This window comes from Cololabis saira, chromosome 5, assembly GCF_033807715.1.
Source record: "Cololabis saira isolate AMF1-May2022 chromosome 5, fColSai1.1, whole genome shotgun sequence".
Taxonomy (NCBI): domain Eukaryota; kingdom Metazoa; phylum Chordata; class Actinopteri; order Beloniformes; family Belonidae; genus Cololabis; species Cololabis saira.
Genome location: NC_084591.1, coordinates 25607411 through 25632584, shown reverse-complemented (window position 1 = coordinate 25632584; position 25174 = coordinate 25607411). Strand labels below are relative to the sequence as shown.

The following is a 25174-nucleotide window of genomic DNA, read 5'->3' as shown; positions in this document are numbered from 1 at the left end:
ACCGGACCAATGTGTAAAGTGTAACGTGGAGAGGGGTACATTATATCACTGCTTATGGCAATGCCCAGAGATCGCAAAGTTTTGGAAAGAAGTAATTTGTATCTTATCCCAGATTATCTCAGAAGATATTCCTATTTGTCCACAATTGTGCACTTTATAAGGAGTAATCCGTCGGGACCTGTACTGGATGATTCTGTTGAATGATGATGTAGGGGGGATTCTGTTTTTGTTTTTGTTTTGTTTTGAGTTTTGTGCGTAATGTTTTTTTATGTTGTTGTTTTGTCTCTGTATCTTTGTCTGCTATGCTTGTGGGTTTTTTTTCTTTCATTGTTTTTTTTAATTTTTATTGTACATTTTATTAACAGATAACTGTATTGTTGTAATAATTGGAAAAAATGTCAATAAATATAGTGTTAAAAAAAAAAAAAAATGTAATTTTCCCGAAAACATGTTAAAAATGGTGAAATGTTTGTGTTCACAGACAGCAGAGAACGCCTTGGCTAACCTGAAGAGCAAATACGAGAATGAAAAAGCGATGGTGACAGAGACCATGATGAAGCTAAGGAATGAGCTGAAGGCTCTGAAAGAAGACGCCGCTACCTTCTCTTCTCTCAGGGCCATGTTTGCCACAAGGTGAGAGAGAATCTGCATTTCATCTACTGAAAAAATGAACCCGGCACTAATAGGAATTACTGATGTGGGAATTGGATTGTGGTTGAACAACTGTCGTGCTCAATCTTTGTTTTCATGCAGATGTGACGAGTATGTCACGCAGCTGGATGAGATGCAGAGGCAGCTTGCGGCAGCGGAGGATGAGAAGAAGACTCTGAACTCCCTCCTCCGTATGGCAATACAGCAGAAGCTGGCCCTGACCCAACGCCTGGAGGATCTGGAGTTTGACCACGAGCAGACTTATCGTGGCCGTGGCGCCAAAGTGCCCAGGATTAAAAGCAGCCCTCCTAAAGTAAGTAATAGACATGCCTTGACATCTCTCTCTATCACTAGCAGCTCCACAGCCCCCTCAGCATCACCGCCCACAACTTTTTTTTTTTTGGTACTTATTTTTTATTGGATTTTCAGTAACACCATACAGTATATACACTTTTCTCTGTCCGGCTGTAGATGACCATTATATCCAAATAACGGTTACAAGCAAATGAGAAACAAACAGAAACAAAACAAAAACAAGTATCTACTCCCTAATTAGTACATTAAATATATTAAATCCAATATACACATCTAAACATTCATACATACAAGTAGACATTAGGGATGGGCGGTATGGACTAAAAAATGTATCACGATAATTTCTGGGATTTATCCCGATAACGATAAAAATGACAATAAAAAAAATACCAATTCAACTCCACCTTTGTAACTATAAATCTATCACCACATTCAGTCTTTGGAGCCCCCAAAACACTGCTCTAAAAGAATACTAAATGCTACTAAACTACACCAATTAAATTGAATTGATAAAAACCAATTAAATGAGTTACACCTGTACTGCAAAACTGGAATGACTCAGATCCGCCATGTTTGTTACACAAAAACCTCATCAAGGGGAATTTTCTTTCTTTCTTTCTTTCTTTCTTTCTTTCTTTCTTTCTTTCTTTCTTTCTTTCTTTCTTTCTTTCTTTCTTTCTTTCTTTCTTTCTTTCTTTCTTTCTTTCTTTCTTTCTTTCTTTCTTTCTTTCTTTCTTTCTTTCTTTCTTTCTTTCTTTCTTTCACGTACGTTGTGCGTGGATTTAACGCAGAACCATAAATCAGCTTTACACAAAAACGTCATCAACAGGAATTTATCGTTTTTACCGGGAGATGACAAATTCTTACCGTGGGGAATTTTTTTGACGGTTTATCGTGAACGGTAAAATATCGCCCATTCCTAGTAGACATACAAATAAGTAATGAGGAAACCAGCAGGACTTACACTAAAACATCGTGAGGCACTGTATGGGTTATGAAACAGAGGTGATAAAGGAAGAGGGCCATCCTGTCTTATTGTGTTAATAAAGACCCTACAGGACACTATAGGACTCCACCGCAAACACCTTTAACACCTAAGCCCCCACCACGTCACCATGTTTGTCTCAAGAGAGGCAAAAAAAAACACATTCTGTAGATGTTTGTGTGAACGGCAGCCCAGCCCATCATGAAAGATCTTGAGAGATCATAACCTTTCTGCACCTGTAGGCCTCCCTCTATACTTTCCCTTTCCCTCACAGCGGGAAGGTTTTAACGGATCAGTTCAACAAAATGCTAGTAATTTAACCATAGTTCTCCAAATTTTAACAATTGTTACCTTGAAGTAGGATGTTTTGATTGAATATTTATTCCATTTTGTTTTGTTGGCGTATTTTGCTCAAAAACGTTCTGGATTGATTATAAGAACCCAAAAGCTTTGACGTGGTGATCATAATAAGAGCAGGTCTAGTTCCTTTGTCTGCTCCTTCATCTCCTTAGTTTAGGAAGCACTGGAGCATCCTTTTTTGAGAGAGTAAAACTAACTCCATCCCACAATTCCTTACAGCTAAAATATTCATATTTTCAGAAAAGATGCTTGATTCATATACGCAGTTTATGATCATATTTCACTGTGGGTTTCCCTTTTCTTCTTTGAATGACTGACATAGGCGATGAAGCCATATTTTTTATCTCATTATATACATATAATGTAGCCTCAACTAAACAGTGTCATTAAAAACAATGTCCCTTTTTGAGGAATCTGTTTGAATCATCTTTAGTTTCATTGGTGCAGTCGGACATCAGAGCTTCGAGTAAGTGTTCTTGAATTCTCGACGAATGTGTTTTTCTAAGCCCGCTGTGGCGTTTTTATAGGGAAAAGTGCACAGGAAAAGATTATAGGAGATATTACAAAGTTAATCTATTGTTCATGGTTATAATCCAGTAAGACCTCCTCACTTGTGCTTCCGTTTTGTTTTTGTTAAACCATCCAATCCCACACTGGTTAATACTGCAGCTCCCCTAAAGATACTATTTTACTGTTTCGCCAGTTCCTACCACTAGATGTCAGTGTTCCGTTACAGTTTAGGTCCTTTCTCTTCTCTCCTAAAGCAGTTTCCCCTGGACTGGATTTGTTCTTTTCATTCTGTCCCTCTATTAACGTGATTTGGGAAATCAGCACAATATTGGATTCTCAAGTATTTGTTTGTAAATGTGTTCATAATGTGTCTGCTTTTAAAGCTCCAGTGATGATTGTGTAGCTGTGCAGAGACTGGTGCAGTCATTGTGGTTACAGAATGACTGGACCAGTTTATTTCATCACTGCTGTTAATTATAACAAAACATTTGTATCAACCAGGATCAGTCCAGTTCTGTGTAAAAGCAACGTTCACTATGGTGTCCACTGTTTTTGTAGGAACGAGTCCTTCCCCTGTCTTGTCCATCCTGTGTTACTCTGTCTTGTTGTCTAACCTCGAGTGTCATCTCTCTGTATATTTGTCTAATTTATCAGTTTCTTGTAGATTGTCAGCAGCCTGCTGCCTCAGTACCGCCACTCTCCCCACAACTAAGGCGAGGGAGAGCCTCCTTAGCGCGCAGGTAACAAGTTGTGGAACCTGCTAGTACGTACAGAGTGACTTGGTCACACTTCGTAGATTATGCTGCATCTAGATAATCAGTCCTGCATGTTTTTAGTATTCACATTTATATCATTATATAATTCATGTCCAGCACACTGTATTTGAATATATTGTAGGAATTATTATCACTTCTCACTGGGAAGGGCTGCAGATATTGTTTTTCCTTTGCATATTTAGTTTTGCATGGCAGCTTTTCTTTCATGATTATGTGTTTAAAGTCAGTTCTCCTGTTTCAACGTGGAATTTAAAAACTTGAACGTTTAGAGAAGAGTTCATATAGTTTTCAAAAGGTTTAGTTTAACTGCCGGTGTCCAGTACAAACAGTCCCACATCAATATGTGAAATAGTCACAAAATGTCATTCCTAAATTTATGCCATTGGATGCACTTTTAATAGTTTTCATGTTTTGAAAAAAAATCTATTCCTAAGTATCTTCATTTGCAGAGAATTACCTTTAGTTTTGCTTTGTTTATAGAAATAACTTTAGTTCTATTTTGTTAAGTTTTAAATCTAAAATCATTTGATTAGAAAAGAAACAGTCATCCTTTTGTTTCAAGTAGGCCCTTTCACAGTGAGCTACACATAACAGAAATCCCTTTTTAAGGTTAGGAGGGAACTGTTTTAGCCTCATTTAAAAATAAAGCATGACAACCATGCTTACTGCCACACAAAAAGTGAGCGTTAATAAAATAAAAAATAATTAGGATGATGCTAGAGTTGAACCCTCTGGCCACACAACTGTCTAGCTCACAAACCAAACATCTGCAGGAAAAGTACTTCATGGGAATAATAGAGGACAAGTTTATAATTGCAAGATACAAATGTTCCCGAAGAATTGCTCATAGGATTCCTATGAGCTTTTTAAAATCCCACTTTGACTGTAAAAGACCTCCAAGGTTATGTAGCAGAAGAGAAGAAATTGTTCAGCACATGATGTTCGTCTGGATCGATCATGGAATAACTGACTTGTGTTACCCACGACAAAGGGAATATTATGATATAGGTAAAGATATAGCTTCCTTGAAATACCAAAAAATTCTGGGAGGAACCATCAGACCACCTGCAAAACATCTGCAGACTTAAAAAAAAATTGCTTCTACCACAGAATAATGATCCTTAACAGACATTAAAGACAAAGTAACTACTTTAAAAGGTACAAGACGAAAGTTGTTGCGCAGCCTTCACCGTCCCTTGATCTAAGGAATTCAAGGGAGCCAGCACCAAATAAATTAGACATGTTTACACTTAAAATTATGTAGAACAATAGATATTTTGACCTCAGAATCCCCAATTTCTTTATCCAACTGTAACCCATATTTGTTAGCCAATACCTCTAATATGCATCATCAATAACAACGTGTCCACTGTAAGGACAGGCTATTAGCTTAGATGCTAAATTCAGTGGTGAACATGCAGGCACAGACTAAAAGGTGTTGAGGTGTCGTTGCAATAAAAACTGGTGTCATTCTTTATGGAGCAAACTGAGACATTCATCCAGCTGCTGACTAATCTGTTGCTTTGTCTTTCTCTGTTTAGTATTACCAGATACTTTGAGAAGCTTTTTTATTTGTATTTGAAGTGGTTTGAAAGGAACAGTTTGACCTCTTGGAAAAACCTAATCCACCACCAGAGCTACTCAAAAGTGCACAAGTTTAGGCTTTGATGCGCTCAATCCGTAGAAAAGAAAGATGCAGCGTTACCATGGCAATTTGTTGTCACTCCCAGCCAGAAGTCTGCATTGGTTTTATCCGATTCATACAAACAGAGAGCAGCTGCTGGTGATCATCCAATGTACTGTAAAAACCAACATACAGGATCTATCTAACTCTTCACTGTTTTTCCTTACAAGTTGAACTATTCCTTTATGAAGCCACATAAGAAGTTTGTCTTGTCACCTGCTGCACTTTTGTTGCATTTTCAGTGAAGAACTATTGCTTTATGTGTTTCTTCTCTTCTGTAACCCATAAGTCACCCGTCTGTTTCACAAACTCTTTTGTCCCTCCTGTTCTCTTCTCTTTCTGCCTTTTCTTTTTTCAGTCATAAATATGCGGCAGAACTTAAGGAGCGTCAACCGATCCTGTACAGGAGCTCCGGCCTTCTCTCTCCCTTCGACCCACGTAATTGCCTGGTCCACCAACCCCAACCTCCTGGCACCTGACTTGGTGTCGCTCCCCTCCTCCTCCCCCAGCACACACCCTGGCCTCGGTCCGGCAGGAGTCCTGCAGAGACACTCTGGAATGAGGGTCCCCCCCCCCCCAGTCCCCACAGCGATCCAACCTGGTGCTTACTGGACTCTGCCGCCAAACCCCCACCCCACCCCACCCCCCCGAGCGCTGCACGGTCCGGCTCTGGCCCGGTTACCTTGGCCGCAGAAGGTTGGAGCAGGAAGCACTCGCCTCCTCTACCCGTGACATCCCGTCACAGAAACAAGGGAGGACTAAACCATGGCAGAAATGCTGCCGACAATGCACTGGAATCGTTCCCCCCCATTCAAAGTGTTATTTATTGATGGTTTATTTACATTGTTGGTTATTTATTTCTGGCATTACTTTTTACCTGTGTGTTTTGTTGGGGGAGTTGTGTCATTCTGCGAGACAGAACAGAAGACTTGTTTTCCTGCTGTGACAAAGATGTAAGTGGTGACAGATGTTTTAGCACATACACTGCATTGCCAGTTTTATTCTATTTTACAGAAACAAAGCGAACGTGAAAACTTTATTGACAACCTTGTTTTTAATACTTGCCTAACCATAATATATCGCATTGAAAATAATAGATTTTTTTTTAAAGTATAACCATCCATAAATTAACTATACAACATTTTTACGTAGGAATGTTGGAGAACAATGTGTTTGGCATTTCCAACAGACTGATGAAGGTATTTGACATTTGATTACAAGACTTTTTTTTGTTATTTTTGTGGTCGTGGGTGGATTACAACAACCATTCTTTCATTAGTCTTTCTTGGGAGGCATTCTTTTTGTTACCGTTTTTTTATGATTTATTTGCAATTCTTTGGCGTTAAGTATGTTTTATACTGCTTTTTGTTTACATTATTTATGTTACTACTGACTCTGAGATGTGTTTGCATTTGTTATATAGCTCAGGTCTCTTCTGAGGCCGGGATGAATGAGAGACCAGAACTAGCTAATGGTCTCTTTTTTTTATTTTGCCTTTTGAATTGCACAGGTTTAAGTGACCACGGAGTGAACTGACCTCTTTTTGTCTTACCCGTTATTAAAGAAAAGGCGTGCCTCTTGTAAGGTAAATGTGGCTGTTACGATAACATTGTATTCAATGCATAATGTATATTCAGTCTTTCTGTCTTCCTCTCTGCCACTATACCATGCAAGATCCCAGAGCACGTTCATCACCATGATTAGTTTCCATGTCACGGGCAGAAATATCATTCAAGCAGACATTTTTAGTATTCTGAGCTACACTTTTCTTTTGTCACATCATCTCTTCGTTTAGCTTCCTCCACACAGAATGCGGTACTGTACAAGCACAATTATGCACTATGCATTCGAGCAATACAGTCGCACTGGTCATAGACTGTCTGTATGAGATTTAGACGGATCTTTCACCGTATCTGTCATCACGAGCTAACCAGCAGACTATCAAGACAGATTAAAAAAAAAAAAAAAGCAGAAATGACCCAAAGTTTTGAGATACTGTCCAATTCCTGTCACAAAATTGGGATATTGTTTCTCCTTGAAACGCTCATATGAACTTAATCTGTGACATTTCCTACATAAGCGGAGTCCCATCTTTCAGTACCTTTCATGTAAACTCCTTATATATCTAATGCTTAAAACTCCCGCCACTGCTCTCGTACTTTTTTGCCAGATGGATATGCAACCTTACACTACATAGCCACTATTACTGTTGAAATGACTTCCTACTACTGTCACTCCCTGCTTCATATGTGTCCGTACACGTGTTGCATCTGCCTTTGTCAACAGTGTTCTTGGTTACTTTTGCAACTACAGAGTGATGAAACATTTGTGGTCCAATAGAAGCCTCTGAATCCATGCTGGCTCATCGGTGACCTAACACTCTTGGTTTGTTTGCACAACATGCCTGTGGATGGCGGGACTAACTCAATGACTGAGAAGGTTTTTAAAGAATGCTATCTGTATACTGTACTACAGTAGGTGTTTTTCAGCCATTCGAAATGGTGTTAAATTACTTTCACAAGCAAATAAAAGACTTGTCCTTTATGTCTGTTTTGTGGTTTTTGTGGTTTGTTTCATGAACTATAAACTAAACTAAATGCTGTGTGAGACAACTGATAAGTTGGTTGGCATTGTGAAAGAAAAACAGTGATACACAGGTTTGACCATAATCATTAAGATGTAAAGAGGAATGGTACCCACATTATATATGCAGACTTCATATGAGCTGAAAATGGGCTGCAAAAAGGGTCCCATGTGGGTTTGTCCTCAGGTCCCATGGTAGTCCTGCATGTATTTGGCCATATGGACTCTGAGTGGGATCTACTGGGTTTTTAAGTAAGGTCCAACTGTTTAATTTTTCTTAAACTATGGAACAATATGGAATATGGCCCCCTTCCTATCCCATGCCTGTTTAATCCGCTTGTGTCCCTCATGGAGTCTCTAGTCAATATGCGTTCTTGTCTTAGGACAACTATGATGAAATGTTGTGAGCCACTTTAAATGTTGTATTTTGCCCAGATGATACTTAAACTATATGGGATCTGTGCCATTCGCCTATTTAATTTTCCCTTTGTACCCAAGTCACTCACTTTTTTACCGGGACAGGGCCCACATGGATGTGCTTGCCAGCAGTTGGATTTGATTTGAAAAAGCCATTTCTGTATAATCAGGCTTAGGCCAAGGAAAAATCCATATTGGTCAACTCCACGTCAAGGAGATAAACACAAAATAAAAGCAGAAAATGCTCAGAACACGCAAGCAAAAGTCAGTATTTAATGTGAGTTCCCTCAGATCCAAACACAGATTAAACTCTTTTTTAACTAGGCGGTCCCATACAGATGTTTGCAGTGATATTAATAGTCTGGTTCCAATATTCTTTAGATGGGGAAATAGATATGGAAGTCATTAAAACCTTGATAAATCAACAATAATAAGGATGCATAACATTTCTCTGCAGTAAATGTGTTTCCAGTAAGCTATTGATTGAAATATCTCACTTATCAATCATAAAGAAAAAATGTTATATCATTTTAGTCTGTTCCTTAAAGTTACAAACGTTAGGTAATCTTTAAATTACGGAAGAGTATTAGGGCCATGCAGAAGAAAAAATATTTGAGAGGGGAAGATTTTTTTTTATTGTGCACTTCGAGAAAAAAGTCGAAATTGTCACGTCTGGTGTATGGTGTGGACCCAAACGCAGGAGAGCAGGAGGCAGGAGTTGCAAAAACCAAGGATTTATTCCAGAAAAGGCAAAAACAAAGCGCTGCTTGGCAGGATCAAAAAAGACTGGAGCAAAACAGGCAGGAGACATGGAGGATAACACAGTACGGACCGACAGGGAACAAGGGAATGACAAGACCAGATAAACACAGGGGATAACGAGACACAGGTGCAGACAATCAGGGCAGATGGGACACAGGCGGGGCAAATCAGAAACTGAAAGGCTGGGGGGAATGTCAAACCCTGACAGAAATGGCGAGAAAAAAGTCGAAATGGCGAGAAGAAAGTCGAAATGTCGAGATTAATTTTGAAATACAATTTCGAGAAAAAAGTCGAAATGTTGAGAATAATGTTGAAATACAATTTCAAGAATAAAATTTCGTAAATAAAGTAAAAATTCCGCCTTTTTTCCTCAACATTTCGACTTTTTTCTCAAAATTGTACTTCAACATTAATCTTGACATTTTGACTTTTTTCTCAAAGTGCATAATGAAAAAATCTTCCTCCTCTAAAATATTTTTTTATTTTTCTCCTGCCTGGCCCCAATACTCTTCCGTATTACGGTATTAAATCATTTAAACTTACAAGTTTTTTTTTTTTTTTCAATCCTATTCTTTGCCGTTCTCGTTTGCACACTTGTGTAGGAGCATCTTATAAACACTGCATAAACATCTGCTTGCTCCTCCCCAGACCACTGAGGTAAGCGGGGAACTCCCCCATCCAGGTGACAAACATCCGTCACCGTGAACTGTCGCCGGATTGTATGTGTACAAGTGTGTTTTGGAGTCTCCTGCGGGTTGAGATGACTTACTGATCACTTATTGAGGCGGAAGCATCGTCGGGACTTGTCATGTGGCGCCGCCGCGCAGCTGAACTTGCAATTGGATTTGCTGCGTAAAAGGGGGGGTGCGTTTTCGCCAGGAACGGAGTTATTTGCAGTCACTTGGACTGGTTTTGTATCCACAGTATCCAAATGCCTGCGGGGTCGGAGAATGAGGAAAAAATGGAAGGCTTCAACAGAGTGGCTTTTCGTAGGAAACAAAGAAGTCTGGATAGTGCGCAGCGGGAATCAGCAGGTGAGTCTGGAGATAATGTTTGGAGGCTGTTAAAACAGTTTCGCATCTGAACTGTTCTCTATTGTTTAATGATTACTGTTACTTATAGGCTTATAGCATATATGAACCCATTGTGGAAAGAAAACGTGATTTTGGATTTACAGATGGAATTCTACGAGTCATGATTCATTTCTCGATGACTGGATGGCTGTCACACATCCTCTTATGTTTTCAGCAGCCTGGTTGGGAAAGTATGGAACAGCCTGGGTGTAAATCACTCCCCTACAGCCATTATTTACACACTGCAGGTATAACATTTCAGAGCAAGCCCGAACCTGCCCTGTAACCATCTGCAACCTGGAGGGCACAGTTTTATTTCTGTCATTCTGGAGAACACCACTCCATAAGAGGTTTCCTAACTCTGCCAATCCAGGATGCACCTTAAAGGAGAAATATGCATTTTGAATTTCAGTCTGTTTTAAAACATGATCCATAACTTTAAATGACTTCATGTTGGGGAGTCTGCAGACTAGAAGCTACAAGAGAAAGTTGGACAAGTCTTTGTTTCCCTTTCAAAACAAGGATCAAATATCATTTTTCTACCTGTGTACTCTGTCTGGGCATGGCTCACCGAGACAGGAGCAGCTTTCACATTTCCCAGTTATCTTGCAGATCCTACTTGTATAAACATGTACCGGTAGTCAAGGATAGTTCCGACTTAAGGTACTTGCAGTTTGGTGTGTGAACTTTGCGCCCGGCTGATAATGACATTGTTAAGTTGAGGACTTACTGATAAATGGTTGACTCCTTACATGCGGTCACAAGCCTGTCAAGTCCTGGGTGCCTGTGTCACCATGCATTAGCTGTGCTGCAGTCAGATTCAGAGACGCATGTGTAGCTGCCTGTTGTATTACACAATGTTACCACAGAGTCAACTGAAGGCTTCACAAACACAGGTCTTTATGTTGTTTAGTAAAGAGTACAATATGTAGAACAAATCTGAGTCCGATGTCTCTGCAGTTCTAACTTTTTTTAATATAGTACTATTCTCTCCATCACAGCGGCATCTGTGTGAACACTGAACCAAATTCTCCATACTGTTGCTGTAAATATGGACGTGACCTTTGTATGACCTGCATCTGGATTTTTAAAGTTAAAAGTACCAAATGAAGATAATAAGCACAACTCCCATTGCTACAGTGGACTATTTCTTCCACTTGAGTTGGTTCAAACATGACTCCGACTGATCCAGCATTGTTAACACGGCTGACTGATCCCGTTTTCCTTGGACCACAGATGTTTTTAGTTCAGTTTAAAAAAAACAATACTGAAACTATTCTATTTTTAATGATCTACAGTCCATTTTTTCTGTCTGTACGATCAGGCCAGTCTTTAAACATTCACATAGGAAATTGGTCGTTATCCTGAAGAAAATATTTTATCAACACTTATCTCAGTTTTCATACCATTTTGCAAGGCAATTGGTTAGAAATTGAGTCATTATGTCTGGAAGTCTGTTGTCTTTTTCTAATGGGTTGCCTTTGAATGTAGACAGCATAGTTATTTTGTCATCTCTTGTAACAGAGTTGGGTTGTGTATTTGTGCCATTTTAATATCAACACTCTGCTTTACCCTCTAGAATCTATCCATCACACCAAGGAGGGATATTTTGGTTTCTTTTTCTCTTATGTCTGTGGTCACTTTTGCATTTATTAGTCTGCTGTTTCAAAACGACAGTGTCCTGCACACAATTATCTGTGTGCACAGTTAAATGTACTTAGTGCTGAGTCTGAATAAGGTTGGAGCTTCTAGTTTTGCTCTGATGTTTCTGTGAAGAGAGCCGTACCAGCCTCCAACAATGGAGCCGTTTGTCTTTTTGGGGGGGGCTTTGAAAGAGGCAGTGGGACTGTATGAATCAGACGCTCTGTGGCCTGCTTGTCTGCTGGTGCTCTTATTGTTTTGCAGCACTGATGGTCATTCATCCTGAGATCAACCCTTCTTTCTGTTCACTAGTGGCTGTCACTTCAGTAGTGGCTCCTCGTGCAGCTCAGTTTATGGTGTTTCAGAGAAGATTACTTGTTATACCATACTTTGATCTACTACATTACCGACCCCAGATCAGTTATAGCTCCGGATATGGAGAGGCAAACTTAATGTTCAAACGATATGTGAATCATTATCAGTTAGCTGGAGCATCTACTCAAAGGGTTTACATCACATTTTTTCCATGTTAAATGTGAAAGGTTTGTCTTGTCTATTAGTATATTTACAGTTATTTGAGAAACATCATAAGTTCAAAATTGTCACCATTCTCCCTAATGGAAAAAAGTACAGTAAAGCTAACATGAAAGTCATATTTCCAACACTTGGCAGGACTGACACACCTTTAACGATATTATCTTGTTGTGTCCCTGTTCTTGGCTGTGGACACGTCTTATCTGCTACGTGAAGGAAAATGAAAGGAAAAATCTACGTGTTTTTATACATGACAATTAATAATCAACTTAAATGCCATTGTAATAGCTTTGGGTTAGTTAGACATTACTCTGGATGCCACTGAGGGTATTACACTCCTTTTTCTCTGTGATCTTTGTCTGTTGACTAATTCTGATAATGAAAGAGACCTTTAATCCCTCCGTTCTCCCATATGTTTCCTCGAGTTTCCTCCAGGTACTCTGGGTTCTCCCTGTAGTCAAAAAACACTCCAACTGTGATTGACAGCTGGGTTAGGCTAAGGAGACCCCGTGACCCTAAGACAATGAAGTGGGTAGAGATAATACATGGGAGTTGTATTAAATTATTTTTTTAAAATCTTTTTTTACACTATCTGTGTGAATATTTGATGATGTTATTAGGCCATCTTTAAATTCTAAGGTAAACTTTAAATCATTGCCGTAAATATTATTTGACAAGACCATGAGTTTCAGTTGCTTTAAATGGAAATCATGTTAGGGGGACAACGATTTTGCACATGTGTACCCAGGATTGTAGAGAAAAAAGCAAACAAAACGAACCATACTTGTTAACTTTCTTTACTTTTATGTTAACTGTTGCCTGGAGGGTCTTACATTTAGCTTTTGGGGTTTTTTTTGGGATGAGATTTCTTACCATTTCTATCATCACAGTACTGACTTTGGGATGAACTTGCCTGACATCCTTTCCTGGGCAGAACTGTCTTGAGTTGTTTTCTTAAAGGCTTAAATCAAGACAAACCATTTAATATCATCAGTTCGATGATGCCTCCTGGATAGAAGGTGAAATGTCTTCAAAAACTAAAGAAAAGGAAAACCAGTTGCCCTGATTCAAGGCCCTGAGAGACTAAGACTCGGCACCAGTGTCTTGAATGTTTTCCACTTCTCTGTTATCTTTCTCACTGGAGAGTAACAGGCTTTAAATTGTCTGGAAATGGCATCGCAATCCTTCCAGACTGATGGGAAGCAAAAGCTGTTTCTTTAAGATCATTGCTGATGTCTTTCATCCAAACAGAGTACATTTGATTAGCAGCACCTAGCTCTTACTTACCCTCTTGATTATTATTGACGCACCAAGAGTCTACTGTGCTTCTCAGGTACTGCCTCTACATTTTGATTTGCCTATGCTTTCATATGACTGTAACTCCATGCACCCACATTGTCTCTTTTGTGGTTTTCTGCAGTTCGGAGGCGTTCCAGTAGGTGGAGCTAAATGTTTAGAAATATTCTCTCCATCGGCTGGCGGCTGGCACAGTTCAGTGTGAGATACTGGCCCCCTTGCAAAGAAAATCATCTTTTAGTAAAGCGGTGGCTTGACTCACTAGACTAGTCACCTTAATAAGCTTCTGCCTAAATGAGCTTCATGTAGACAGTTTATTTTTAGAAATGAATAAATATTTCCTGGAAAAGGAGGTTTGGATTGAAATCTTCCTCTACCGGTTGTTTTGTATTTGTGTAAGGGAACATAAAAACATACAAGCATACGCATTCCTGGTCAGTTTATTATTTGATGGAATTCATGCTTCATTTCAAAAAGTATTTTCAAAGAAGCTTGTTGGTGTTTGATACGCTGATGAAAGAGCGAATGTGAAAGGCTGCCACTGTTTTAAAGTCCGGTTGATATCCTGTTATGCATAGTCAGTAGAAATGAGAGTTTATGCAGCGTGTCAGCCAAGAGACTTGTTTTTGGTTGTTTTTTTTCTGTGCACCAACCATGGCTTCCTGACTGTGATGTGAGTAGTTTCCCCCTCCTGACTGGCATTGTTGACCAGAGAGGCTTTTTCCAGAGAGTCTCTGCACTCTGATACTTTCTGAGCTCAGTTGGAGCTAGAAAAAAAAAATATATATATATACTGTGTATATATATGTATATTTTCTTAAATGGACACTTCAGATCTGCTGCATGGGTCTGCTGGAGACTTGAAACCAAGAGACACTTTTGAAGAAGTAATTTCACAGAGTGGAAGATTTTTTTTAACAAGTTCTGTAACCCTCTTTTTTCTTTTGAACTGACTTTACACAATTTAGGAGACTCCTGTTAGGACACAGAATGATGTGGATATGCTGTTGGCTGGATGATTCATCTTTCGCTACAGTACTGTCTTTCTTCACTTGAGCTGCAAGATACAGGAACAGCAGACATGAAATACGCAAGTCTCGTCTACCTCTGTCTGCACTGAAGTAGTGAGAGAAAGGTGTATTTTAGGACGGAAGCTGGTGAAACTCTCGTGATAACTGACAGCACCTTATACTCTGGCCTCACCTTTGTATCCACTTTACTTTTTCCCTCCACTTGGACTTGGATTTTTATCTGGTGGGTATCAGGATACTCTTCTGACATTTCCCACCTCTGGTCGATTATCCTTTCGAGCTGGACCAAAACAATGAGGAATAATATTTTGATTCACCGATGATTGATGTTAAAGGAAGATCTGAGTAGACTGACAATGAAACGTCGCCGCAAGTACTGGTTTTGGAGCCGGGAAGGTAAAAACACAAAGATGTGTCTCCTCTGCTGTTACGGTAAGATCTTGAAACTTCATAAGGATTTCTTTTTTTTTTTTTGTGAGGAAAAGATTGACAAAAATAAAAAGCAACACCATGTAATTTCCCCGCTTTCATTCCGAGATGCTCTGGTATCCTTGTTTAACTGGCTTTTAACTTATCTATTTTCTACCAGCAACGATCTCATTTCCAATGTAATCATCTTGCGGCTCTCCCAGATAATCTGTTTACTATGTTGCCGTGGGGTTTGCAGAAATGCTCTTGCTCCATAAACACATTATCTTGAAAGGGATCCTTCCATCAGCAGCATAAATCTCTAATTCTTTCTTTAATGGGGTTTTATTAACAGTCAACATTAACATTATATAGCTGCACACTGAGTTATTACCTTTTATGTACAGTTATTATGCTTTGAGTGTTGCTGTTGGCGTAACAGGCTGCTGTTTTGGTCTCCATGTTAACTGATCTGCGCCTGTGCAACAACATTAGAGCAGCATTTAAATCCATCAAAGGGGGTGGGCTGTTTTGTTCTCAGAGCCCTGGGAACCATTTCCCCCTCTTAAGACTCTCTTCCAACCACTCTGTCCTTTTGGCAACAACCCCAGTGGCCGTTTACCCAACTGTGTTCATGTGTGGTACACTGTGAGTGTGTGAGTTGTGACACTGCTGGCCTTCGAGTGTGCACCTACCGCAGGATGCTGGGGAGTGCTGGGGAGTCAGGCTTGAGTCACCCTTATTTAACAGCAGACCAGAGGAAACGGTGTGACGCTTTTTGGTCCGTTCTCATTGGCAGGAAGGAAAAGGCTGGGAACACCAACAGGCCTGAGTCCTTTCACCACGCTCATTGTTTCAACGTGGGAGAGGCTCTGAAAGCTGCAGAGACAAAACTTCAGTATCCGTGCAGGACTGAATCCATTTTCTATGTTTATGGAGCCTGACTAAGTAGTATAAAATGTGCAGACACAGCTAAATTGAGCACTTACACAAAGCATATATGTTTGTACAGCGTATAAGAGTCATGTGAAGAGCTATATTAATACAACGTGGAACTCGTTTAAATATGCTACAGAAAAGGACTTGAAAACTGTGGATGAGAATTACAGTTAAGTCGTTGATGTTAATTATAGCTGTGGGGATTTGATCCTGCTTGTTGGTCAACTTCGTGTTTGCCAAAGGCTGGTAACTGTCGATGTATCCTCAAATTTTCTGTGGATTTGCATGTATGTATTTATCCTTTTTTTTTTAACCATTTTAAGTTACTTCCAAGAAGTGCACAAAAATTACTCAAAAGTAACTCCTCTTATGTTTGATATCTCGTGATATGAACACAAACATTTAATCGAGTTTACATTCACAATATTAGGTATACCAAGTGTACCTAATAAAGTGCCGGTGTATTTCATGGTCTGTCATGATGTGTCCCGCTGGGATAACCCAATTTATTTTGTCCTTTATGTCTTGTTTCAGGAGTGTTTTTTGAATGATAATGGCAGAGGCCAGGGTCTGAAACCAGAGCAGAAAAAAGTATACCTGCTATTTTCTATTTGGCCAGCAGAGGGAGACACCTCCTCTTCCTAAAACACATTTGGTAGGATGCGGGTTTATCATTAAACCGCCTTTATTCTCTGAGTCTGTTACCCAACTAAATATTGTCCCTGGTGTAGCATGGTGTAGCTTTAACTCTTTTTAAGGCAGAAAATACAATTTTTCCAATTTAGAAATTTCAGTTCTGCAGGGTTTGTTGGAGAATATTAAAGGACCGTTTTTACTTTATAGCTTTTTTTTTTCATAGGATGTTTACTGAAGTTACCAAATATGGTAATTTGTCCAGTAAAGGGTTAAGTCTTCTCCAAACCAGGATGACGGTCATCTTGTAAAAATATGGTCCCTTTTAAAGTAGAGCAGAAGATAAAGCAGGGTGTTATTGCGTGGGTGGTTTATAATTGACAAGTTGCTAACCCGTGAGTTTATCAGTCCGGTCCACTCCCTCACTCATTGTCTGTTTTTCATCTTTTGAATAAGGTCAAGCTGCTTTCTAAGTGCTTTCTAAGATTTCACACATACTGCATCCTCTGTTTTTCCAACGTAGAATGTAGTAAACACTTTCTAAGGCTTTAGTGGCTGTTACTGTTATTTCCTCATGTTTTACTTTGCAACTCCAAACACCTCCCACGTCTGTATCCATACAAACAAGAAGTCCTCTACTATGACACGTGCTGTTTTGACGGTGCCTTCTGCACCAGCATGACAAACTCGGGTCAACAGAGTGCGTTCACTCCCTCTGACCTTAGTGATCCGAAGTGCTGTGTGATGTGTTGCTGTTGGCAGCCGGCTGGATGTGAGCTGGCTAGTGTTTTCAAGACGCTTCTGTTTTCATCCCAAGGAAAGATGCTTACTCAGTGCTTTAATGCAAAATGTTTCTTTTGCCTTCCTCTTGATGAGACTTGTACCATAAGTTAGTCAATAGCTCATTTATATCCATGTGCTGTGGCATTTACAGTAAATGTACGGCGAGTTGAAGTACTGTGTGTAATGAGGATGAAAGGCTTTCTCACCCAGAGGGTTTTGTGTACTGTTTTGATTCTCACCTACGTTTCCATTAGTCTACACTCTCTCATGTCATTGCAGGAAAAGGTCAGCGCTAATGTAAGTGTTGTTCAATCATGCAGCATTCATTTATCAAAACATTTAAGTGTGTCAAAGAACCATAATGTAAGATACCAGGCTCGTACCACTGTTGTGAAACTGTGTTTGATTTGTAGAAAAAGCTCATTTGCTGTCATCTGTTAGTACTAAAACAAACTTTGTAGTCACTCCTGTTAGGCAGGACATCATTTCTGAAGCATTGACAGAACAGTAATCCAGACGGGGGGTGAGCTCAGTGGAGGAGCAGCATCCAGTACTTTCACACAACACAGTCACGGTTTTATCTGTGGGTATGTTTTTCTTAAGAGTTGTTAATCAATAATGCACTTGACTAAATGAGCCAGGCTTTTAAAGGATCAACAAATATTTTTGTGAACTGTGCACACATTCATGCACATACTGTTGCTGCTGTGGACTCGATCATGGCAATAGCGGCGTTCTCGTAAGCTGCAGTGATCCCCATCAACCCGTCTGATTAATTAAGGTTGGATTATCGTGGGATTCATTCTGTGTGTTTACTGTTTGGATGGATGAGAAGATAAGGTTGATAATGAGTGTATCCAAGCGTCTCCTACGCTAAGGTGGTTTTCTCACCCCCTCTAAACTAATTATTTAATCAATTTGTTGACTAGATTAACTCCGCTATCTGTTACCATGGCAAGTAAGCATTTCCAGCACTTATTTCAGTAGGTCTGCCGAGTACTTCAGCAGCAGATTGACATCTTGATGGTCTGCCAAGGTGATTTGAAGAACCAGTCCAGGGTGCATTGTCACTGGGACCAGAGGGCTGATGCGCTGCAGAAACACGTGCAGCCTCTGCACCTTGTCTGTGGTGATCTTGTAGTTTTTGATTTAGCTTTTATGTGTCGATTAACATGTTTGTGTCTGATGACAATACCCATCATTCATCACTGACCTTCATAATGTGTGTGGTTCACCGTGAGGAGGAGAAGTGAGTGAATGAAAACAACAAGGGCTCTAATGTGGTGTGTGACTGCCAAAGTGTGGGTTTCTGGGCTGGCAAACATGTGCATGTGCATGCATTTTAAGCAGTGTGGATTCAATTAAGTGTGTGTGTGTGTGTGTGTGTGTGTGTGTGTGTGTGTGTGTGTGTGTGTGTGTGTGTGTGTGTGTGTGTGTGTGTGTGTGTGTGTGTGTGTGTGTGTGTGTGTGTGTGTGTGAGGGCCACACAGTCCCACACATCATATTATGTGATGGTAATGGTTTAGAGTGATGCAGCTCTCCTCCCTTTCCTTCTCTTTGGGCCACAGATAGAACAAAGAGATGAATAGTGGAAAAGTGATACCAAGGTGGGTGGACGTGTCTGAGAGATGGGGGAGATAGTGAGAGGGCGAGAGGAAAGCAAAACACCAGCTGCAGCAGTAAGGATGTTTTAAAAAAAAATGTGTGATAGGTTGTGCGTTTGCGAGTGGGAGGAAGGTTGCGAGACATTTGGCTAGATATACCCACGCATATTCAGTCTTTACATGCTTGGAGCTGACGTTATAAAGCAGGGGGGAAAATAAGTGAGATGCATTTTTATTACTTCAGAGCCAATTAAATGGACCACATTTTGGTCCTTCAAGACTATTTTGGGTCTAAGCTGTTTAGGTGTAAGTAGGTTTTAAGATGTAACAGCAATAGTTGACAACACATTTCCCAAAAAATCCCAAGACATCAACAGACAGATTTTTTTTTCTTTTTAATGATTCATAAACCCACCTTGAATCTGATGACAGCTGGGAAAGAAATTATTGATTTTTTGTCTTCACAAGGCTGAAAGAAATATATCACGTTGAGGTTTGATCAGTAAAAACTTACATATGATAGTCAGCATTAAATACACAGAAGAGACGGACAAACTAAACTCAACTGAATATGTATGTTTAATTGTATGTTGTTTTTCTTTTTATGTGACAAGTATGAGGAAGAGAGACAATTGTGTGAATAAAACTATGAAACTCCAAGTTTCATCTGTGGAGGTGTGGAGGAACAAAAGAAGCCGACAGGGATTATTTTGGCTTCTGTTGGTAGTGAGTTGCGTACATTTAATTTTCATTCTTGCTTTTGTGTATTCATTTTATTCCGCGTATCTGTAATTGATCTTAGACGAGCTTCCCAGAAAGACAGTGAAATATGCTGCGCGTGCTGCCTGCCAATAAATGACATCTGTCCATTAAGATAATTTGTCATCTTTCCATTATAAATGATTTGTTTTCAGAACAAATATGAAACATTTTTGATAGCAGCTGAAGATGTATTCAAAGCAACTCTAAAAGGCCCATATTTCCTCTCGGAGCCGGTGTTCAGGTTGTTTTCTTGACAGTAAACTGCTGACTAATCTGTGGAATAAATTTGTGGGATAAATCTTTGTAACTGACAATGATCCAGTGATTTGGTGTTTTCAAGTATCTAACCTACTGTACGTAGAATAATATTCACCAGCCCGTCTGTACCAAAATTGATTACTCCCCAGAAAAACAGCATCAGCCCTACAAATCCAGCATAAGCCAGTTTCAGCGAACACTAATGAGTGTCTTTGAGAAATGGGGTGTTCCAAATGTTACAAAAGCTCTCGTGGTGCATCTCATGAATTTAGATTTTATTTAAGAGGACATCAAAAGAGCCAGATTAAGCCAGAAATGGCAGGATTCTTTCAGATAGACTTCACAGTGTGTAAGAAAGGATTGATCTGTAGGTGCAGGGCAGTCGTGAAGAGCTTATCTAAGCAGCGTGTTAAGTGTTTGAGTTCTCATACTGTGTGGCAGGTTTGCTGTGGACACACTTTTGTGCATAAACCTTGTCTAAATAAATCTGTGGATTTGTAGTCCAACTCTTGAGCGCATGTGCACCTGCATGATGGAAATCCCCGTATTTCGTATTTGTACACTGCAGGTTGTACTATGAATACTACTACCGGTAGTCTCTGGAGGAAGTGTAACCATGGAAACGATGTTTCTCAACGTTTCTCAAAACATAACAAACAAATGCGATGGGTCATGAGATGTTTAATTTGCTAACATCATTTTCATATTTTCTTCCTTCTGAAGATGCCTGTAAAATTTCTGAAATTCAATTTATTTTCAAACAGAACTCGGTTCTTCGTGACAGCTGACAAGCAGGCAGATGTGATGCTGATGAGTTGTATAAGGTTCTTGGCTCATGTTTGGTGTCTAATTTAGTCTCTAATGTTATCAAAAATTCTTCAAGTTACAGAAGCTGGAAGCAGCGAAGCAAATCAAATCTTGTCAGGTATTTTTTTTTTTTTATAATACACTCAGTTGTCAGTTTAGATTGGGAAATTCACTTTGATTTAAAGTAGCATAACTTATGTGGTTTCAACATTTAGGGAGACACGTTTCAGAAGTCGAGCTGCTGCCTGTTCATTCAGTCACTGACTGAACTGGCTTCAGTCGAGCAGTCTGCACATCCTCATGTCCACGTCGTCAAATGAGCTTCTACATTTGAAGCATTTCCATTTCACGATCCTGAACGCACCGATTTGAGATGATTCCTCTTCGTGCTTGATGCTGTACGTAAGAATCCGTCTTGCCCAGAAATTGAAGTTTTGTCTAAAGATTGATTCGTGTGGGAAGAATGTAAAATTAATGACATTTATGTCTATTCTCTGTTTGCTGCTTTAAAAAAAAATATGGAACAGAGACCTTTGAATCTATCTTTGCCCATGTTTGTTTATGCATCCACATGGGCTCTGTGGGTCTGAATGAAGGATTTTGAAAATAAACTGAGCAAACAGCAGTTGCTGGTTTCCACCCTGATTTCTTCACATGACACACACACACACACACACGGATACGCTCAGCTCTGGAGCACCAGTGCACATTACTGTTGGCCGGGTCTGGACAAAGTGATCACTCTCTGGACTCTCACATCCTTAATTACTGAGTCATATAATAAAGCCAGACTCCCAACATGTTTTCAGGTGGAAACAAAGGAAGGGGTGAATATACAAAGGGGGCATAGACGCCAAGAGGTCAGCACTGGATACTTTTCTTTGACAGGTTTGATGATTTAAGAAGAAGCTTGTGCTCTTTCTCTGAATTTTCTATGCTTCAGCCGCCCGAGCCAACCAGCACCGTCTCTGCTGTGGAGTTTTGTTGAGATGCCGATGACCACAGCTGTAAACGAATAACTAGATGACAAACCTTCTATTTATAAGATATAATTTTCAAGCATATGCTGAAGTGTGAATCTGCGATCATATTTGACGACTTGGACTCATAATCCGCTAAAAAATGTTAAAACAGTTAGTTAAAGAACAAATGAGAGATTAAACTATTTTAGCAGATGTAGACTTTATATAGATTTGTAACTACTGGCTTTGAGACTGATAAAGTCCTCGACCACGAGCCCACTGCCAACCTCCGGACTGTTTTCTCTCCTTCTCTAAACTTCTGCCTGAAGTTCTTTTCACTTTGACATAAAGAACCAGGATTAGAAAACTGCAAGCAGAAAAACAAGCCAGATTAATGTGGATTGTTGTGTTGTGCCATGATTTATGGGTCTGATGTTAAGTTTTGTTGAGATCTTCGGGTTTTGCTGGTTCACCTTTGTCTTTCTTCATTACATTTGTAAAGCTGTTCTGTGTTTAGTTTGCGTTGGTTTTATCTTCTTGTTCCGTATCCTGCTCTAATATTTCATGTTTATTTTGTAACCGTATTGTCTTCTGCACTTTTGTTTGCTGGACTTCCTGTTTTATTTTGTAGAACTTGCTTCCCTTGTTTTACACCTGGGTTTCTTCACTGATTTCCGCACTGCATTGTTTGAATTCATAACCTCGTTTTGTATTCGTACTCCTAAGTTTCTCGTGTTCAGTGCCAGTCTTGGTTTTTGTTCCTTGCCAGTCGCTCAGACTTTTATTCCTGCAATTGCCTTTAATCCATTGCAGAGCTAGGGATGCTGTACAGTATCTTTGCTGTTTGTTTATTTGTTTGTTTGAATGAGTAGGATTAAGTAACATTTCTTTAGACCATGTGAAGAGATAATGGATGGTAGTAAAATTCAAATCCAGATCTGTCTCTTTAACATTGTGAAGGGGTCATATGCTTAGGTAGAGGATGCATTCCTCAAGTACCGTCTGTGTTCATTTGACATTTTTATTTTACTGTCATGATTATCTCTGAACTTCTTCTTTTTTTTTTAATGATCATCTCACCCCCTCAGTCGGCAGTACACATACAGCTTAACTAGGGGTGTAACAATATTTCGTGCCACAAAATTTCGCGATACAAAAACGTCACAATACGTGTCGTGGAGGTGACAAAGTGTATCGTGATATCAGGTTATTAATATTAATCTATTGTGTTGACTATGTATTTATTTACTTTTATTTATTTATTTAATTTTAGTTGTTACATTTCTGGAAAAGAAAAAAGTCAAATCATACATGAGAGAAACTATTCAGTTTGTGGCAAAATATTTGTAGTTGTACTGAAGATGCATAATGCAAACCTGACATTTACTTTGAGTTCAGTTTGTGGAAAATGGTTGGCCTGGCTTTCTCTTTAAAACTTAAACAGTTATAAAGCATTACAAACTGTAACAATAGTGCAAACACACAGCATTGTTTTGTATTTTGTGTCTTTCAAATAAAAGACATTTTTTCCAGTCATATGTTCCTCATTCAAGGTTGTTAAAAAAATACTGCTATAATATCGTATCGTATCGTTATCGTGACCTCAATATCGTGTATCGTACCGTATCGTAAGATTAGTGTATTGTTACACCCCTAAGCTTAACTCACACTTGCTGACTGTATTCTGTCTTTCTTCCGTCCATGGTAGAAATTGTTTCAAAGACGAACATTTTTGTTCACAAGTCTCAGAGTTCTCAGCATTCAGCCACTGATTTCACTTTTTGATTTCCCTTTTCTCCTCACGTGACGTGAGGAGAAAAGGGCCTTTACTTCCAGCTCCTCGAAATTACATTTGACTTCTCTTTGTGAGTATGAAGTTGACAACTGTGGGAAATGAAGAAAGATATTTGTGGTTTTATGGCTCAATACAAAACCTATAAACTATGCAACAATTTGTAACATGTATATCAGTTGGCCATCATTTATCCTTCTGTTCTCCCCCCAAGCTTTATTCCTGGAGTCGGGGGTTGTTGAGTGGAGGGGGGGAGAGGTTTTTGTCACGCTCAGCACCCCTGTCTTCTTTTAGCCAGCAGCAGCAGCAGTAGCAGGGACACCAGATGAGTGTGGCCATTGGCCTCTTCCCCTCTCTCTGGCCCTCCCCTCGGCCGACACAATGGCTCTACTTGTCCATGCGACACACACGGGCATATGTACACCCACACTCGCACACAGAGGAAGCTTTACTCTGGGGCTGAGTGTCGCCCCCCCCCCCCGCCATATGCCCCGTCTCCGCAGGAATGTGATTATCTGCCCTGCCGTAGAGAGAAAGACAGAGCCACGACGGTAGGGAAGCAGGAGAAAGACAGCAAGAGAGGCCGAGCCCAACAGTCACCAAGTGTGTATGTGTGTGAGAGAGAGAGAGGAGGGGGGGTGAGGGGAGAGAAGAGAGGAAGGATGCAGTGAGACAGCAGTTTAACACGAGTCTGAACCTCGGTGTGCACCGAGCGCTGAGTGAGGAGGGAGAGGTCCCTTCCCTTGAGTCTAACGGTGGATTTCAGTTTTCTTCTCTGGACACGGTCTCCACTCAGGTTAGTGCCGCTCTCCTTTTTCACCGGTTTCCCAATCAGCACCGGTACGCCGCATGCACAATGCAGCCCCCGGGGCGTTGGGGTGTCACAGCTGACATAGGAGCTGTGCGCGGTTTCACGGCCGCAGAAGCAAGGGGGAAACTGTTTTTTACTATTCTGTGCACACTCATAAACACCTCGCCCCATCGATGGGGACGATGGTTAACAAAGGGAGGAGCACTCATCAGAAAACCCAAGCCGCATGATCACACTACAGGATATTCCTGCTGGCAGGTGCTGTGGCCAAGTGTTGGTGCTGGAGGTGGAGTGAGCGTGCATGTGTGCGGCATCTCTGTGCACGCTCCAAGGAGTGGGCGCTGTACTGGTTGAAAGGGGCTATTAATTTTCTGTTCGGAGATGCTGACTGAGTCTCTCAGCTGTAGCCGGTCTCAACATCGGCTGCAGAACACACACATGCCCACATATCTGCACGGTTCAGTTCATCTAACTCCTCTGGCCATGTACGGCGTGATTGGGTCTGGTGCATGTTTGAGTGTAGGACTGTGTTATGGTCATGGATGTATGAAAATATCATGTCGAACTTTGTACCAACAAAACTGTGATTAGCAGTGATCACTGCTGATACTATTGTGAAAGCAAAGAAAAATGCTTTCACAATATTCTTTTCATGAGAAAAAAAGATTGTTCTAGGAACTGGTTTAAATTCGTTTTCTCTTTGGACCTTCCTCCTCCATCTCCTTGCCGTGCACACCCTTTATTATTCATTTGGATATCACTTCCGTTAAGCATGAATTTTGTCAGCTGCTATGAAG

General features: G+C 40.1%; 2 protein-coding genes across 6 annotated transcripts in view; both read left to right on the top strand.

The window, feature by feature from the left end:
• The window catches only part of bicd1a (bicaudal D homolog 1a), a 37040-nt gene extending 29225 nt beyond the window's left edge, over nucleotides 1–7815 (top strand). Inside the window, exons 7-10 of one of the 4 annotated variants that reach the window (XM_061721356.1) lie at nucleotides 482–633; nucleotides 754–964; nucleotides 3476–3561; nucleotides 5640–7815. In XM_061721356.1, the coding sequence (XP_061577340.1) occupies nucleotides 482–633; nucleotides 754–964; nucleotides 3476–3561; nucleotides 5640–5760 (570 nt within the window). In that variant the 3' untranslated portion in view covers nucleotides 5761–7815. Of the gene's footprint in view, nucleotides 1–481; nucleotides 634–753; nucleotides 965–3475; nucleotides 3585–5639 lie in introns of all 4 variants that reach the window. The other 3 variants (XM_061721358.1, XM_061721357.1, XM_061721360.1) reach the window with 3 other exon arrangements.
• A 1948-nt stretch (nucleotides 7816–9763) lies between these two features.
• The window catches only part of fgd4a (FYVE, RhoGEF and PH domain containing 4a), a 55859-nt gene continuing 40448 nt past the window's right edge, over nucleotides 9764–25174 (top strand). Inside the window, exon 1 of one of the 2 annotated variants that reach the window (XM_061721352.1) lies at nucleotides 9764–10077. In XM_061721352.1, coding sequence (XP_061577336.1) covers nucleotides 9975–10077 — 103 coding nt within the window. In that variant the 5' untranslated portion in view covers nucleotides 9764–9974. Of the gene's footprint in view, nucleotides 10078–14838; nucleotides 15051–25174 lie in introns of those variants that run through there. The other variant, XM_061721351.1, reaches the window with a different exon arrangement.